Below are 18,030 nucleotides of genomic sequence, written 5' to 3' on the forward strand. Positions count from 1 at the left end.
GATTTGACCTATCTTCCATGGTGTATTCAGTAATATTCATCCTTACATCCTGGTACATATGATACTTGGGACCGGGGAGCCAATAGTCTTGAGGAAAGGCTAGATGACAAGCAGAGGACCAAGTCTGAACAAGTCATTGTTGGAGGAGAATGTGGCTCTCAGATATCTAACACATCATTGGTGACATGTTGTAAAGGAAGAAAATGTCTAACCATCTAACAAGAAAAATGTTTTAAATATTCAGTTGAATCTCCAAGACTTTCAGCATTCCCAATGATATTTTCAGAGGTGAGGTTTTGCAGAAGCAATTGCATCTTAAGTTGTCAGACCTATATCAATGCGCCAAGTTTTGTTAATGAATCCACAGTTGAGTGGGTTATCAGAGTGTAGTGGAATCTAGAAAGCTGAGCCTGGCTGGAGGAAGTGGGTTACTGAAAGGTATATCTTGTTTCTGCCTCTCACTCTCTATAGATCTAGGCCTTCATGAAGTGAGTGATCTCATGTCACATACTCTTTCTGCCATGACAATCTGCCTCCCCACAGGCCAGTGGCAAAGGATCCAGTAGACCATGCTCTGAGACCTCCAAAAACATGGGCCAAAATAAAGTTTTTCTCCCTTAAGCTGATGGCATTCAGTTATTTTAGTCACATCCATGAACAACAATTAATACATGAACTTTTAATTTATTTCTATCTACAAAAATACTTCTTACTAAAAGTATTTTCATCATTCAAGAGAAAAATAATAATATGAGAAAATTTATTACATCATTTATAATTTTGTTATTTATATGTATGGACATGACTTAATTCAGAAGTCAGAAATTCTTTCATTATTCCTTAGCTATGTTCCAGTGTTTAACAATTGTTTCTTTCATAGCTTTACAAAGAGTTGTATAATTTAACCTTAATTCATTACAGTCCACCAAAAAATCTGCATTAGGATAAATATGATGAAAACAAAGCAGAAATAGTCGATAAACTGACTGAGATCCATTCATTTAGAATCACTACATAGCACATTCCAGAATGAAGCATACATCAGATTTAAACTGGATAACCTTAATGTGGTTCAATGATTGCATAAATAGTCAATTGATTTTCCTTGCAAGTGCTATGAGGGCATGCATTTCATTAGTCGGTGTTTTGTTTTACTGAAGCAACAGATCAGTAATATTTTAAAAGAAATGGGGAAATATAATCATGTTGTAGCAGTGGTGGGCAATAAACTTCTTCCTGTTGCAAAGAGTTTACATCCCAGAGTCTAATACAGAGCAGTTAACTGTTGCACAGGACTAACGCTATATCTTGGTACATGTGGGCACATGTAACGTTTATTAATCTAAAAGATGAGATACTATTATAAAAATAGAGGTAGAAAACCCTAGCTAAGTTAAAATCTAGAATTTTTAAGTATTTGAGTCAGGCAATATTTAATATATCAAACATAGATTTTAATAACTACATATAAAGTAACATAAACCCAAGACACTGATGAGATCCAAAGGTATTCGATTACATGACCAATAGAATGCTGTGCCTGAATTCATGTTCTTAGACTATACACAGGTGTTTGTTTATTATTGAAATTAGAAAAATAATATTTCTTTGGAGATTGCATTTAGTACATCAAATTGGGACTATATATATATATATATATATATATATATATATATATAAGGATTCGACCAGCTATAGTCTCCTTAAGGACCACTTGCAATTTCCTTTGCCTGTTTCGCAGACAAACCTGTAGAAGAGAAAAGAAATAAAAGAAAGTGCATTCAACAAAACATTATGATAGATCTGCATAGCATAGAAGAGATTAGGACTTCAGTACTTTCTTCTATTCTGTATAAACTTTCCCCATGCAATGGTCTTGGTGTCCATTGATCTTACCTATGTTAGTCACGTGTTTTTAATGTTGCATAAATTCTGATATCTGCATCAAATTCTAATCAGAATGTTATTTTCTGTTTTTCATCTTTGTGTCATAATCATATATATATTTACATATTTCTGGTTCATTAATTAAGCTATAAATATTTTGGAAGAAGATTATCACTCTGCACACTGCTCACGGGGCTTGGAGAAATGCTTTACACACAGCAAATTTCTCAACAATTTTTTATTTAATGAGAGAGAAGGAGCAAACGGAGGAAGGATGGTAGAACAGCAAGACAGGACTCTGTCTTTGCCTATTTCTTCTTTACCCAAAATTCATTATTTACTCCAACCAATGCCAGCTAACCCCTTTATTTGATGAATTCCTATCACTCTTGAGTATCACTCTCTTAGATCCTTGACCAAAACTATTTGGTGCACGGACTTATCCTAATGATTCATAATAGTTGGTATTTTGTCCAGAATATTGTCCATCTTGTCTATTTTTATACATTACTTGGTAGTAAACTATACTGAATGCCATGGCACTCACGATTGTAATGTGCTAGTTTCTGGTATATTTCCAAATCTATTTATTAGGTATTAGTCACCAGAGTGACTGTGTTTCTAGGAGCTCTTCGATTGAAGAGCAATATACATATGTACCATGCAAAGAACATTTGAAAGACAAAAGGACCATGAGAGTGAGGATCTAGAGGTAGACTCATACTGTAGAAGACCAATGCAAATGGTCAGAACTAGAAGATATCTGGAAGGGCTCAGAACTTGGACCAAGAAAAGACAGGATTGGTTTTACCACACTTTCAAACAAAAGGTTTTAAAGAGTTTTGTAATTTATATAATATCTAGTCATTATAGAAACATGATAGGGAAACAAAAGTGATTATCATGCTACAAAAATATAACATTAATGACGTTTTTGTTTGCAACCATCCAGCCTATACCCAATAAATATGAATTTATTATGTATATGGATGTATCTTACATAACAAAAATTAGTTTACATTTAACATTCCATCCTATAACTTGATCTCTTTTTATAAAACCATTGGAGAAAAAACTTCCACATCAGAAGCAGAATGTTTGTGTGTGTATACATATGTATGTATGCGTGTGTGAATGTGCATATATGTGTGTGTGTGCTTTTGTTTATGCATGAATATTTTCATTTATATATCTGATTCTTCTTAATAGAATCAAAGTTCTCTAGTATATAAAGCGGATACTTTTAAAATTAACTTCTGTTGTTGGAAACTAGATTGTTTCTACTTTTATATGCTTTCCACATTTACTATAAAGTGTTTTATAGTATAACATTTTCATGTTTTATTTAAAACATATGGAGATGAACATGCGATTATGATGGCTGTATAAAAACACGTTGAAGAGATTTTCTTCAAGTGATTCCCTACTATGGAATCCGCAGGTCAGTGAGTAACTAGGGAAGAACAAAACCCACTGAGCAATCATGGGAGACTCCAACCATGGGGGATTTCCCTAGAAAAGGGTCCATAGTGACTCTGAATATTAAGAGAAGAGGTCATCCATGGGTGAGGAGAGGGGTAGAATATTCCAAAGTTATTTCTAGTTTCGATATATTTTGACTCAGTGAATACCAAGAAAAAACACAACTCATTTGCTTCTCTCTGAGATATGTGAAGATATTTCTGAATTTTGTTATATTTTTTAAAAATCTGATGTACAATAGATAGCCTCAAGAATGCAGTATTTGTTGTTCTGAAACTCCAGCAGATAAATCAATGGCATCATAGAGCCTAGCATAGTTGAGAAGTATGTTTTCAGCTTGTGTCTATCTAGATTCTAAAACTAGATTCTATAAGTTATTTGTCCACAGACAGAGCATACAGAGTTGAAGGAAAGGGAAGGGAAGGGAAGGGAAGGGAAGGGAAGGGAAGGGAAGGGAAGGGAAGGGAAGGGAAGGGAAGGGAAGGGAAGGGAAGGGAATGGGAAAAGAGAAGAGAGGGGAAAGTAGGAGAGGGGAAAGGAGGAGAGGGGAAAGGAGGAGAGAGGGGAAAGAAGGAGAGGGGAAAGGAGGATAGGGGAGAAGTGGGGAGGGGAGGAGAAGGGCGGGAAAAGACAGGGAAGGGCAGGGAAAGGAAAGAAGATAATACAAAATACCTTAACACAAACTTTTTTTCTCATGAGGTCATGAACAATACATATTTTAAACAATCTGAGCTATGAACAGTTGCAGAGAATGCCCACAATTACCCATGTTGATAGTAAATGCCCTGAGCAAACATACCAGAGTAGACCAGGGTAGGACAAGAAGAGCATGGGACACAAAGAAGGTCAGCAGAACCTGTACAATTGAAAGGAAAAGAGGTAATACACTGGATCTAGACCCAAAATACAGTTTTCTGTTAGTTTAGCACATTCTGTGAGAAAACTAATTACAGTTGATATCAAATTCACAATGGCAGTATGTACAGAATGACAGTGCATGCTAATTATTTAACAGTGTGTAGGTTATCATTATCTAAGCCAACCACTTTCAATATAAAGTTTGATTGATTTTTAAATAAAGTATAGACGAAAATACCTCTCTAGGTCCTATTCTGGGAAAAGATGTGAACACTAGGAAGACTCCACATAGCCTACAGTTAGAGTGTGTGGAAATCAGTGTGAGTTAGGCAGAGAACAACTGAATAACTATGTATACCATATTATGGTGGTACAAAATACACAAAATTGTCCTAAAGCTGGAGATTTATATATGGTAGTGTATATAAAACAACAGACCATATCTATAACAAAGGATACATACTATCACAAGATCAATGGAACTCCTCTAAATGAAGTCATGAGGCAGAAGAGGAGACTGAGTTGATCTCAAAAGGAAGGGGAAAGTAGTGCCTACTGGGATGATGGGACATGATGACCTCATTTCAAAAAAAAAAATGTGAAAAAAAAGAAATGAGAAAAAAAGCAGATGACAAAATGAAAATCAAAAAGACAAATTCACATGTCCTAAAGAGAAAGAAAATGGGAAAAAGTACAAAAAGAAAAATCTTAGCCAGCTCTAGGAATATCTGCCCTTGGTGTTACTATAGATGATCTGCAGTTTTGTTCATTGCTCAAGGATTTTCATCAGCATTATACTATATCTGCTTTTGAAGGCTTAAAATGCACAATTGTGTTTTAAAAGATTTAGAAGTAGCAAGTAAAAGGAAAGGACATTGCTTTTGACATTCATCAAAACTATACAAAAACTTATTTTTTTCATGGAGCATTCATTGTAAAGAATTCTATTAAGGGCTATGGTGATGGGTCAATGGAAAAAAAAATACTTGCTGTGCAATCATTACACCAGAGTTTGGATCCTCAGCACCCATGTAAAAGCCAACTGGACACCATGGCTCACCTTTATAATCTTATTCTAGTGTATGTGACAAAACAACAGAAGAATTCCTGGAACAAGCTGGCTTTATAAATTAGCTGAATCCATGAACTCTGGATTTGAGTGAGAAGCTTCAATAAATAAATTAGAGAGTGACTGAAAAATGTTAATCTTGGGCCTGTAAATGTAACTTTTTATCTGATGTAATTGTTTATGAGGCTTACAACTTTAATCTGCTAACCTAGGTCTAATCCTGGAAGCTTCTAACCTCCATACAGTCTACTCTAGGTCTACAATGTTTTCAGCCTCTGAAACTTACTGCTGAATAAGCTCACCCTTCTAGCTCTTTCTGAACTCTGACTGGCTGGTTCAACTCAGCTTTTCTGGCTCAATCTCTTCTCCTGGCTGACTGATTCAAACTGGCTTCTGTCACTTATGACTGAATTTCTCTGCTTGCCCTCAAACTAACTCTAGCAATCTGTTCTAATATTCTGGATCTTTCTCATTTTCTGCCTCATTCTGTCTTCAACTGTGTCTAGATTCTTTTCTCTTCAACCTGTCTCTGTAAAACTCTCCCAGTAAAACTGCCTCCGAATTCCACAAGCTGAACTGTCATGAACCCAACTCCATTCACTGCCTTTCACTCAGAGATCTACATGGCTCTGTCTCCTGAGTGCTGGTACTAAAGGTGTGTACCACCATACAATGACCTAAGCTTTTCCTATATGAAACTTGCTTTATACCTGGCTTTCCTTGAACTCAGAGATCTGCTTGCCTCTGTCTCCTTGGATTTAAGGTATGGCTGTATTCCAGCTGGACCACACAGACCTAGAGGTTTTTGGATGTGATCTCTTGCCAGAGCAGCCATGTTCTGAATTAAAATTTCTCTACGTGCCCCCACCCACAGATTCATATTGCAAAGATATCCATGCATATATGTGTGCCCACACAAATGAAGACACACATTCTTTTAATTAAAAGAATTTTGTTAAGTATCTGCAATAAGCAAAACATTTATGGAATATCACTAAGGAAAGGGCATTTAGCATTTTTATTCTTTTTAAATTCAATTGGCTTGGAGACATAAAAGACATTTTGACTGAAAATGGGAGTTGTACCAGAAGTGGATAGTGTGCAATGACGAAGAATATGGTGTGGTTTTAGGAAAGTTCCACATTATAGAGTTTAGATAAATGATAAAAAGATAAAAATGATAAATGATAAAAATTCTTATTGTGTTTATATTTGAGTGCACATTAAAACCTGGAGATGTTAAAGGGCTGAGAAGTTAAATTTTTTAACTATACATGTTAATGGTTAAGGCACAGATGTCAAGTAAATAGTTAATGACTACTTATAAAATAACATAAGAGACTAAGTTCTTCCTGGTAGGCTATATTTTTAATTAAATAAAAGCAACGACTGAGGTACAAAATGATCTATAAGTGGTGGGAATTTTAAATTATCATTTTAATAGCTAACAATGGATAATTCTCTGTGTCCTAGTATAAAAGAGAATGTCACATTTAATTTATGTCTCAGAATACAAAGAAAAGCCATGTCTTTGGTTTGAACAATGTTTAATTATACTAAAGATGATATACAGTTCTGAGATTTTAGTCAACATTTCAAAATAAGTCATTTTGAAAGAATTTGGCAGTATGTTTTGAACAGTTGTTCTACTTTTAATAGCTTACCATGAGACTGAAGACATACATGCTTGATGTAATTACTAAGCAATATTTATTTTATTCTGTCAAATATCTAATTTTTATGTTTATCATATATGTCTCTCTTAATTTTCTGGATGGCTTTCCTCATAGATAATAATTTGGAACACAATGTAAATATAATGAAATCGAGCTGAATTTTTTATTAAAACCAGATTTCTCTGCTGGTTTCCCTTATTTTCTGTGTTTTCCCTATGCTGCATAGTGCATTATGGAATGATTTACCCCCTTACGCTATGTATATGCATATTTGTTCGCACATATTTGTTTTCTTTTTATCTTCTGTTATGATTTAAATGTGAAATGTTCTTCTTGGGTACATATGGTTGAATATTTTATCCCCTAGCTGGTGGCTTTGATTTGAAAGGTTGTAGAATCTTGGGGAGGCAGAGTCCAAGGGGAAGGAGTACAGGAAGTACATCACTGGACATGGTTCTTGAAAATGTATGGTGTTACTCCACTTGCTGTGTTATAGGTGCTTCCTGGATTGTGGTAAATTGATGAGTAGCAGCCCCGTGTTCCTGTCACAGAAAATTCCATGATACCTTCACTTACATAAGGAACTGTGTCCTCCCAAACCATGAGCTAAAATAACCCCCTCATTCTTTAAGTTGATTCTTGTCGGGTATTTTGTCACCGCGATGAGAAAAGTAACAGAGCTGGCTTAGAGGTAGAGAAATATAGCAGTAGAGCACTAGGTTACAGTGCGCATTGTTAATTGGGTATTCTTGTGAATGGAGTATTTTTCAACACCTTAATTTATAAAACCAAAGTAATAGTGCACATTGTCTTGGTTACTGTTTTATTTATTATATATAAATTATTTAATATAATAATTTCATTCAAAACACAGTGCCAGAGCATTATGGATGCCAGTCATGTTTCTCACGAGGCACCTGTATTCTGGCTACTTTGGTGGTGCCTCTCTACTACTAGTGGTTCCTGGGATTGAAGCCAGAGCAGCCCTAGTAACCTCTGCTCTGCCCTGTCAGTGCAGGCAGTCCCTGCATGGTCCACCTTCCTAACCCTACCCCTGCAAACACACACACATCAGGTTAAAGACACCTACCTCATAGATATCTACACACACACACTCTACAATAATGTTTGTTATTAAATTAAGATGTAACTACCTGGTGAAGCCACCCTAAATCTTTCTAACATAGAGAAGTACAGCAGCAGCAGGTAGCTATGTGCAGGAGATGAGGTTAATATACTATAGAAAGTGGAGATTTCTTTTGGTTCAAGCTCCTCAGGGACCTGCACATCAGACTAGGAATTCATTTGCAAGCCCAGCAACTGAAGTCTACACCTGGTAAGTGACCAGCTGGTTATTTTTATTATGATAAGACATCATGACCAAGGCAATATTTAAATGCAAACATTTAATCTGGGGCTTAAGGTTTCAGAGGTTAGCAGAGTCTATGATCACCACGGCAGGGAGCATAGCAATAGGCAGGCAGGCATGGCACCAGAGCAGTAGCTGAGAGCTCACATATGATTGAGAAGCAAGAAGCCAAGGGGTGCAGGAGTGCTAAAACTGGGAACCATGGAATGATGTGGGCATTTGAAATCTCAAAGGCCACCCCCAGTGACACACCTCCTCCAACAAGGCCATACTTCCTAATCCTTCCCAAATAGTTCCTCAAACTGGAGACTAAGCAGTCAAAAGTGTTAGCCAATGAATGTCAATCTCATCAAGCCACCATACACATCAAGTTTCCAGCATATTATATGGCACATAATAACCAAAGTTTAATAAGGGTCAGTTTTCCTTTTTATCTTACTCCTTTAAAAGGTGTGTATGTTTTTTTGGTTTTGATTTTCTCTTTCTTTCTTTTTTCTTTCTTTCTTTCTTTCTTTCTTTCTTTCTTTCTTTCTTTCTTTCTTTCTTTCTTTCTTTCATTTTTGAAAGCCTTACAATGTCTCAGATTTTAAAGTGAACTCATATGTTGTGGTGTTAAAAGTGCTCTCCAAATATCCTCTGTGGTTCCATTTCATGCTAAGCTATGTTACAGTTTTCCCAACTTACTGTTAAATAAAACCCCTATCAGAATGTTTCCTGGCTAATTAAAAAATTAAAGGTTATGCTTTTTTTTCTTTTTTTTTTGAGGTTTCTGTGCTTAAAACTCATATTCTATCTGTCTATTGTCCCAGCCTCTATTGTCAGGCACTCCAAGTTAAGCACACTGAGGATTTACAGCCAGTGTCTTCACATGACAGAGAACATGCAGCATTTGTCTTTCTGGGCCTGGGTTACCTTAGTCAGTATATTTTTCAGTTTTTCTATTTCTCTCGAATTTCATCTTTATTTACTATTGGATAAAATTACATTGTGTGTTTGCATCACATTTCCATTATCCATTCATCAGATGGACATCTAGGCTGGTTCTGTTTCTCAGCTATTGTGACCAGAGTAGCAGTGACCATGGCTGTGTGATATGTCTGCAATACTATATAGAATCCTTTGATACTGAAGAGGTGTGTGAGCTGGGTTTTATGGAAGTTTTACTTTTAGCTTTTTGAAGGACCTCCACACTTGTTTTCATAGTGGCTACATCAGTTTACACTTATACAAACAATGAATAGTAACAGGTAATTTTTCTCGTGCTCATATTGTATGTTGTCATTTATCTTCTTAATGGCAGCCATTTTGACTATTTAAGATGAAATCTCAAAGTGGTTTCAATTTTTATTTCTCTGCTGTTGTTAATCACTTTAAAAATTTTTATTTTATTACTTATTTATGTTTAGAACTCTACTTAGCTTCATGACCCATTTTAAAAATGGGGTTGTTTAGTATCTTTTAATGTATTCATACACTCTAAATTCAAGTTCAGGTGTAAGGCCTCAGGGTAAGTGGATAGAGCACAAGTGTCATGGAATTGGAATGAGAGAATCCTAATTCTGGAGTTGGAATTGGTTAAGTGGGAGAGGTATATGAGTTTATGACAGAGAGGGATAACCAACACTAAAAATGTTTGAAGATCAGTAAGAAAACATACCGGTGAATATACTCCTCCCAGAAACTCATCCGTTCTTAGAAACCAAATCATAGTTCCAGGTACAGGAGACTTTTCTACAAATTGTTGGCCATAAAGGTCCACTAGACAATACAGGTACTTCCATTGCTCTTGGCTGCCCATTAGAACTTGATAATAAATCCCCTTTTAGGGCACTTTGGGCAGAATATTCAGGAATCATAAAGAAATTGACCTTGCAAGGTAACTTTAATAATGCCAGAAGACTCATCAACAGCCTTACCTGGTCAAAGTTCCAAGAATAAGTTACAGTGAAACTCATGATCCTAAGTGGAACACTTACATCAATGCCCCCACCAAGGCTTGGGGAACATTGTAGAAAAAGTAACATGAATAACGGAGAAGCTTGAGGTTAGAGAAGTGTGCTACAATAGATTCTCTTTGCATATGACATGGCTGTTACATTCATGAAGTCACTACAGCTGTTGTTACACACATAGGACTTGAGTAAGACTGGGCTCACCAACATTTCACCATGGCATGGAAAGGGCTCATGACGCTGCACCCCTCTCTGAGGAAACTTTAACAGTGGTAGGAGGTGCTGTCACTTTAATAAATGGTATAGCTGTGGCTAAATTGCTGTGTTACAATAAACAAACTTTAAACCTTGCTCATTAAAAAAGATTAACTAAATTCAGTCACACACACACATACACACACATACACCACTATACACCATGAAAACAAGTTGGAGACTCGTAAGAAGAAAAAGGGTTTCACAAAAAGAGGAAGAGATGGTGAGAGAGGGTGTGGCAGGTTGGGTAAGAATGGCTCTTACAGGCTCACATATTTAATACTTGGACCCCAGTCAGTCAGTGGGTCACTTGAGAAAGGATCTGAGGTGTGGGCCTACCAGAAAAGGCATGTCACTGAGTGCAGATGCTGAGGTTTCAAGAGCCCAGGCACTCCAAGTTAGCTCTCCTTGCCTTGTGCTAGTGGACAAAAACATATTCTAGGTCTCAGCTACTGTTCCACTGTCATGTCTGCCTACCTGCTGCCATTCTTCTCACCATGATGGCCATGGCCTCTGCCTCTCTGAAACTCTAGGCTCCAAAAAACCTCTTTGTTTTAGAAGTTGCCTTAGCCATTGTGCTGGACAGTCAACTGGAGAGGAGGGAGCTTCTACTGAGAAAATGCCTCAATAAAATAAGCCTATAGACAGGCCCGTACGGCATTTTCTTAATTTGTGATTGATGTGGGATGCCCAAACCATTTTACATAGTGGGGCTCAAGGACCCTGCCTCCAGGGTTACTGGCATGGAACTAGCATGATGGAGCATGTTCAAACTTGAGATTTGAAATTTTATCCTGAGCATGGAAGGTATGGGACAAAGCTCTCTCCTTGTTTCTGTGGCTGCCTCAGGAACACATGACACAACCCCAAGTGGTTACAGGTATCCAGTCACCTGTTATCTTTCCCCAGGTAAATAAAGCACCACCAGCATCCTAGTCCCAGCCAAAAAAAGGCATTCACACATAAAACCCCTCCCTACTGCCCAAGGCTTTATAAGTTCCTGTTTCACATGACATGAAGCCCACACCATCTATTTCACTGAGTATCATCTATGATTGGCTGTTTATTATGAGCTGTAACCGTGGGGAAAGAAGGGCCTCCTTCTTCCCAAAGAATTTACCACTGGACCCCTGGACTTGACTGCCAGACTGCTGTCAACACAGGACCGTCTCGGCCACCTTAGTTGCGGGCATCTGCTGTTCATTTGCGAGGCAGCACAAGTCTCAGCTGCAGTCTTTTGCGCCTATCTGCAGCAGTGAGCTGTCGGGAAGCAGCCATTCTGGTCACCCAAATCAGGTTGGGCTTCCCCTGCTGTCTGGTGCTGCCAGACCATACGAAAGCTTCGGTCCAGGTGTGGTGGTACATGCCTTAATCCCAGAACTCATGAGACAGAGTCAGGCAAATCTCTGAGTTTTAGTCAGTTCGGTTGCGTCAGTTGGGAGGCAATGCAGCAGAGCTGAGTTCATGGTAGTTCGGTTGATGACATTTCAGTTTATGGAATTCAGAGGCAATTTTTACTGGGACAGTTTTACAGACTGAAGATGAAGAGAGAGCAAGCTAGACACAGGTGAAGACAGAACAAACCAGAGGATGATAAAGAACCAGAAGTTTAGAACAGATTACTAGAGTTAGTTTGAGACAAAGCAGAGCAATTCAGTCAGAAGCTAAGTGAAGCCAGTTTGATACAGTCAACTTGGACAAGGGTTTAGTCAGAACAGCTGAGTTGAACCAGCCCATCAAGAGTTCAGAAAGAGCCAAGAAAGGATGTGCTTATTCAGCAGTAAGCCTTATTGGCTAAAAGCACTCTAGACCTACGTAAAATTGTGCAAAGGCTAGAAGTTTCCACGACTAGGCCTAGGTTAGCAGACAGAGGCAGCAAGCCTCCAAGATTACAATAAATCAGGTGAATAAAAGTTACTTTGACATACACATACACACAAACATATATGCATGAACTGTCAAAAATTTTAAAAAAGAGACATTGGTGGCAAAATGAAAAATGACATGTAGGCTAAATGCTCAGAATAAATAAATGGATGTTGTCAGTGTGTTGTAATAATAATAAAGTTGTATCAAGTCTAAACAAGGAATTTAAATGGATACTAACAATAGTTGAAAATTCAGGGCAGAAATATGAAGAACCAAAACTTTCTAATAGGAAAAGAAACAAAGAACATTTAACATGAAATCTTGACAAGTACGCAGTACATATAAAAATCTCAAAAGCAACCATGAAGAGAAGACTCAAAGAGTACATGTCCATCAGTCTAATAAAGAATTAAAAAGATAAAAGGATAATATAAAGAAATATAGAAAATAAAGATTTTTTTTCCAGCTTTGTCTTCTGTGGTAATCCCTGAGCCTTGGGCTAAAGACAATGGAATGGATGTCACATTTGGGAGTGAGTATTCTACCTCGCCTATTCTCCTCATGTTGACCAGTTGTAGGTCTCTGTGCTAATCAGCACCCGCCGCCAAAAGAGGCTTCTCTGATTAGGGTTGAGAGATGGACTTATCAATAGATAAAGATGTGATCTTAGGGGAAGTTTTTTGCCACGCTCCTTTACAGAACAGTGGTAGGTTCTCTTCTAGGGCTTACGACCTAGTCAGCCACGGGTTTTTGGCCCAGTTAATGAGAGCACGCGTTAATTAGCTCTGTCTTGCAGAGTGGTCCTTAGAAAATGGTTAGTTAGTCCCATAACATTTGAACCACTACTGCATCAGTGGATCTAGCTTGCCAAGTCAGTCATTATGTAGGATTCACATTTGAGCAGGATTATTTATTACTCTTCTCCCCTAGCACTGTGAAAGGTAGCGAGTGGGGATGAAGCTTGATTTCTTCATGTCCTATGACTCATACATGAAATATCTTTAGCCATAGGGTCTTACCATCAAGCGCTAGTCCAAGAGTTCTCAACCTGTGGGCCGTGACCCCATTAACAAACCTCTATCATAACACTAACAAAATTACTGTTATAAAGTAGCAACAAACAAAATCATATGGTTGGGGTTCACCACAATATGAGGAGCTGAGTTAAATGGTTGCAGCATTAGGAAAGTTGAGAACTACTGTTCTATAGAGTAACCAAGAGCAATAACAACAGCCAGTAATGTTTAGGGGGTTCTTTGGGACCCCACTAAACGACAACTAAAAATAAGTAACACATATCTAGAACTGGATATTTTATTTGATGGTCAATGGTATCTTTTATGGGCATTGTCCCTCCTTTGTTACAGATCAGTTTCATTTAGATTCCATATATATGTGTGTGTGTCTTTGTGTGTACAAATATATATTTAGGAAGCTTCTACAGCAGTAGGTCTCTGTGTCAAATTTTTTAAAGCCTCTAGTGTTATTTTTCTTACTGTAATTTCTCTTCCATGCTGCCCATCCATCTCCCATTCCATTTGTCCTCTCTCCCCTCAATACTCGTCTTTCCCTTTTTATACTACATGCATTATCTCTCCCAGCCTTTGAAATCTACATGCATAGGCCATTATTAGTTCCCTGAATTTTATGGGTACTTTCCAGTTTAAACATTTATCCAAAGATTCAAAAGCTGACATACATGTATGAGAAAGGACATGTGGCACTTCTCAATCTCATTGAGAAGGATTATTTCCAGTTCTACCTGAGAATTTTGTAATTTCATTTTTTTACAGCTGAATAAGATTGCATTGTATGAATGCTCCACACTTTTCATTATCCTTTTGTCAGCTGAGGGATATCTAAGCTGTTTCCATTTCCTATTGTGACTAGAACAGCAAGGACCACAATGGGCAAGAACCATTGTAGTAGAACATCAAGTCCTTTGGGAATGTGTCTTAAAGTGGTGTAGCTGGATCCTATGGTAGACCTATCTCTAGCTTTTGTAGTAACAACCAAACTGATTTCAATATTTTAATAGATTTGTGTGTTATACATGAATACAATATTCCTTAAATGTTAGAAAAGGAAAGAGCCTTTATACTAACATCAACAAAAAAGTAGTTGGCATAACAATGCCAGATGATATGGAAATTAATGCAGACTTGTTGCTAAGAATAAGTAGTTGTATTTCTTTAAAAATCCCACTCACCAGAAAAGTACACTTCTAAATTCATGTAACCTGAATAACATTAAAATTTAAAAATCAAATAAAAAGTTAACATACATGAAAGAGGACAAGTCTGTATCCACCATAGGAGTTTTTAACACAAATCTCACGGCAACGAATGCATTACCAACTGCCCAAATGTGTATCAATGTCATGGAATGTATGCTCATCAGAAACAGTCAATACCACACAGTAGACACATAAAGAAAACTACACCCAATGACAGGGTAGATTTTTCTCACTGTTGTTCAGGAAGGTGTTACTTCTAAACATTGTCTCAAACTAGTCATATCCTGGATCACCTAAGTAGTCTCAATGCAATTTGAATTACTTAAAGCAGCTGTAGAAAATGAATGCAACGTGAAAATTGCAATATGAATGAATGCAATATGAAAAGTTAGACATGCAAGTAACACTTCACTTTAAACCCACAAGTCTTAACTGAAGAAGGGCTGAAAATGAGCAAGGCCGGCCTCTGCTGCTAGGACCATCTCTTTTCTTTCCAGATGTCTGTTTTGACATTGATACTCAGCTTTCTACCAAGAAGTTCATAATCACTATCTATATATCTGCGGAGCTCTCGGTCCTTCCACTGACAGGTAAGTTTTCAGATAATGAGGCTCTGTCATAAATGGAGGAAAGCAGGGCATTCAATCTGCTAGGGCCTTGGTGCTTTGGTTAATTTGGCTTGTCTCTCAGTTGAAAGACATTAGTAAAATTTGTTTAGACAAATTTTCTTAGTTCAATCTTGTTATTTTTCTTGAATATATGTGAAAATAATGAAGGGGCTATTTAATTTTTATATATATACTGATGACGGCATTATTATACTTTGAAGCTTCTCTAATTTTGTACCTCTGATTTGATTCATTAAGGCAGAGTTCATTATTCTTAGGTATTAAATTGCTAACCACAATGAAAAGGAAAGATAAGAATAAGTGCTATCGATAGCAGTACTCAAGGATATTTTTATGTTCTTTGAGGAGGAAAGATAAATAAATATATATATGTTAAACAATTATAAAAGTTATGAGGGGAAAATTTTATTTTTGTGAACTTTCAACAGATGATTTCAAATGGCTCTACAGCTCAGGAAAATCTATGTGTGCAGAATGTTTCTGTTGGAATTCAGTTGAGTAGGAAAGTAGAGTAACAACAAATGCTTCAAAGATGGTATAGATGATTCCAAATGTCGCTTAGGACAGGGCAAGCCTTTCATGACCAGCTGAACAACATTCTACACAGAAATGACTTACCAGGTAGTGGAGAAATAGCTCAGCAGTTACAAGTGGACATCCCCAAGCACCCAAACCAGCTGTCTCACAGCTGCCCGTAACTGCAGCTCCAGAGCGTCTGATTCCCTCTTCTGAATTCTGCAGGTGTGTGTCTGTGTCATACCCATAGGCACACGCACATGCACACATACACATAGCATTTTAATAATTCAACCATGTTCAAAAGCTAAGAAAACATATTTCAAGCTGCTAGAAAGTCAAGAACATTGTAGAGCTATTTTTCTGAATTCTACAATGTTAATATGCATACAGAGAAATACAAAATAATGTGTAGGTCAGTAATGAAAATGATGCTACAAATCCTTATTAATCACCACACATGTTGATGAATAGAAGTCTGCAACAGAATATGAGAACTACTATTGTCTTATACTGTTTCTTTGAATTTCTGTATGATACAATCAGTGCATGTTTGTAATATATATTAGTTTTTATTTTCCTATTAACAGTACAAATTTTGTTCTCCCTCCTGATCTGAAGAGGAAAGACTTTAATATTGCATTGTGTAGTTTGCTAAAGGGATTTTTCTAGATTTAAACTGAGCCTTTTAATATAATTTATTCCATTGACTGATTTTTCTATTTTAATATGGTAATGCATTTTTTGGTTTGATATTGTAGTTTATATGCAGTAAGATTTGTATTGCCATTAATTTGTGTAGTATTTTTATATATAATTGATAATCCCATTGCTTAATCTCAGAATGTTCATTTCCTCTGCACAATACTTCTATTAAGTATCAGAATCATAGTTTTAGAAAATGTTTCCTCTCTAATTCTCTGAGAGTATTTGTGTAATATTCAATCTTAAAGTCACATAGGCTCAGAAAATTTTCTATGTAAAGTTTTGTAGTTATGGATTTATTTTTTTTTAAAAAAGTTAAATTCTACTCAGATTTTTTTCCTTTCTTATGTCAACTTTGGTAAGTTATTTTATTTTAAGGATTTCTGCATTTCAGTTGAATTCTCAAGTTTATCTGTAAAAGTTTAAAAATTATGTATCAAGGGTGGTGACTCTTGTCCTAGCTCCCAAGAAGTAGTGATAAGAAGATTGTGAGTTCAAGGCCAGCCTGGGCTACCTAATAAGATCCTGTCTCAAAACAAAACGACAATAGCAACCCCCCCAAAACAAGTTATGTAAGTGTACACACTGTATCTTTCTTTTTAAAATAGAACCTCGTCGTTTATACACACACACATACACACACTCACACGCACACACACAAAGTTGAATTCACAAGGAACCCTTTCTATAATCACATTTAAAATAATTTTAAAATTGGTAGTTATCTCTGCTGCTTAAAGTCCTACCCATCCATAAATTTAAACAACATGTTCATCATGAAGGCACACCCCAGTGCTCCTGCTACCCACTCTGGGTGATAGCTCCTTCCTTTGACCCCCCCTTAATGTGTTTGTCTCAAGAAATGGTGTAACTAATGTCACAGAAGTGCATCTATATCTGTGCACAGTGGTGGAGAAAAGGGACAGTGGACAGCCTGATGGATCTCTGCAGCTGCAGTCCACAAAGCCCAGCACAGGGGAGCCCCTCAGCCTACAGATGAATACTTTTAAGGTCCATAGAGATAGCTTCTCCAAGTTGGTAATCTGGCCTGTGCGGCTCGGGAGATTTATGTCAGAAGATCTTAACTGTTTCTCATTTGAGACAAACATGTCCAAGACTGTGTGATTTGTGAAAGTGTAGCCAGTTAGTGCAGCCAGAGGAGTCAGAGAGAATTCTGAAACAGCTCAGCTGCTGTGAATACACTCAAGTCTTTTCAACAGCTGAAAAGACAAGGATAAAGTCCACAGCAGCAGGGAGAGGCTTCGCTTCCACACAGCCGGTTCCTCACATTTTTGAAGATGTCCTCTATTGGATATGAAAGCCTGTCCCAAAGCATGCTCATCAAGGCTAGAGAATAAAATACTTTTTTTTTTTTCATTTTACTGTCACTGTTTTGTAGTTTCAGGCCACACCTAGAGCAAAGATAAGTATATTCCAAGACAAACAAAAAAGTGTTTGGTAAAAGGATTTAAAACATGTGCTTTTCATTTATAAATTTGATTTCTTAAAAAACAAACAAATAAAATA

At 37.0% G+C, this 18,030-nt stretch overlaps 1 protein-coding gene across 7 annotated transcripts in view; it reads right to left on the bottom strand.

Moving 5' to 3' along the window:
- Positions 1-781: 781 nt before the first annotated feature.
- The window catches only part of C6H8orf34 (chromosome 6 C8orf34 homolog), a 386,935-nt gene continuing 369,686 nt past the window's right edge, over positions 782-18,030 (bottom strand). For 2 of the 7 annotated variants that reach the window (XM_060385858.1, XM_060385857.1), the window contains 2 exons: positions 4,169-4,225; positions 782-1,747 (listed from right to left, as the gene is read on the bottom strand). In XM_060385858.1, the coding sequence (XP_060241841.1) occupies positions 1,704-1,747; positions 4,169-4,225 (101 nt within the window). In that variant the 3' untranslated portion in view covers positions 782-1,703. The remainder of the gene's footprint in view (positions 1,748-4,168; positions 4,226-18,030) is intronic. The other 5 variants (XM_060385862.1, XM_060385859.1, XM_060385855.1 and 2 more) reach the window with 4 other exon arrangements.

The sequence above is a fragment of the Meriones unguiculatus genome, chromosome 6 (genome assembly GCF_030254825.1).
Source record: "Meriones unguiculatus strain TT.TT164.6M chromosome 6, Bangor_MerUng_6.1, whole genome shotgun sequence".
Taxonomy (NCBI): domain Eukaryota; kingdom Metazoa; phylum Chordata; class Mammalia; order Rodentia; family Muridae; genus Meriones; species Meriones unguiculatus.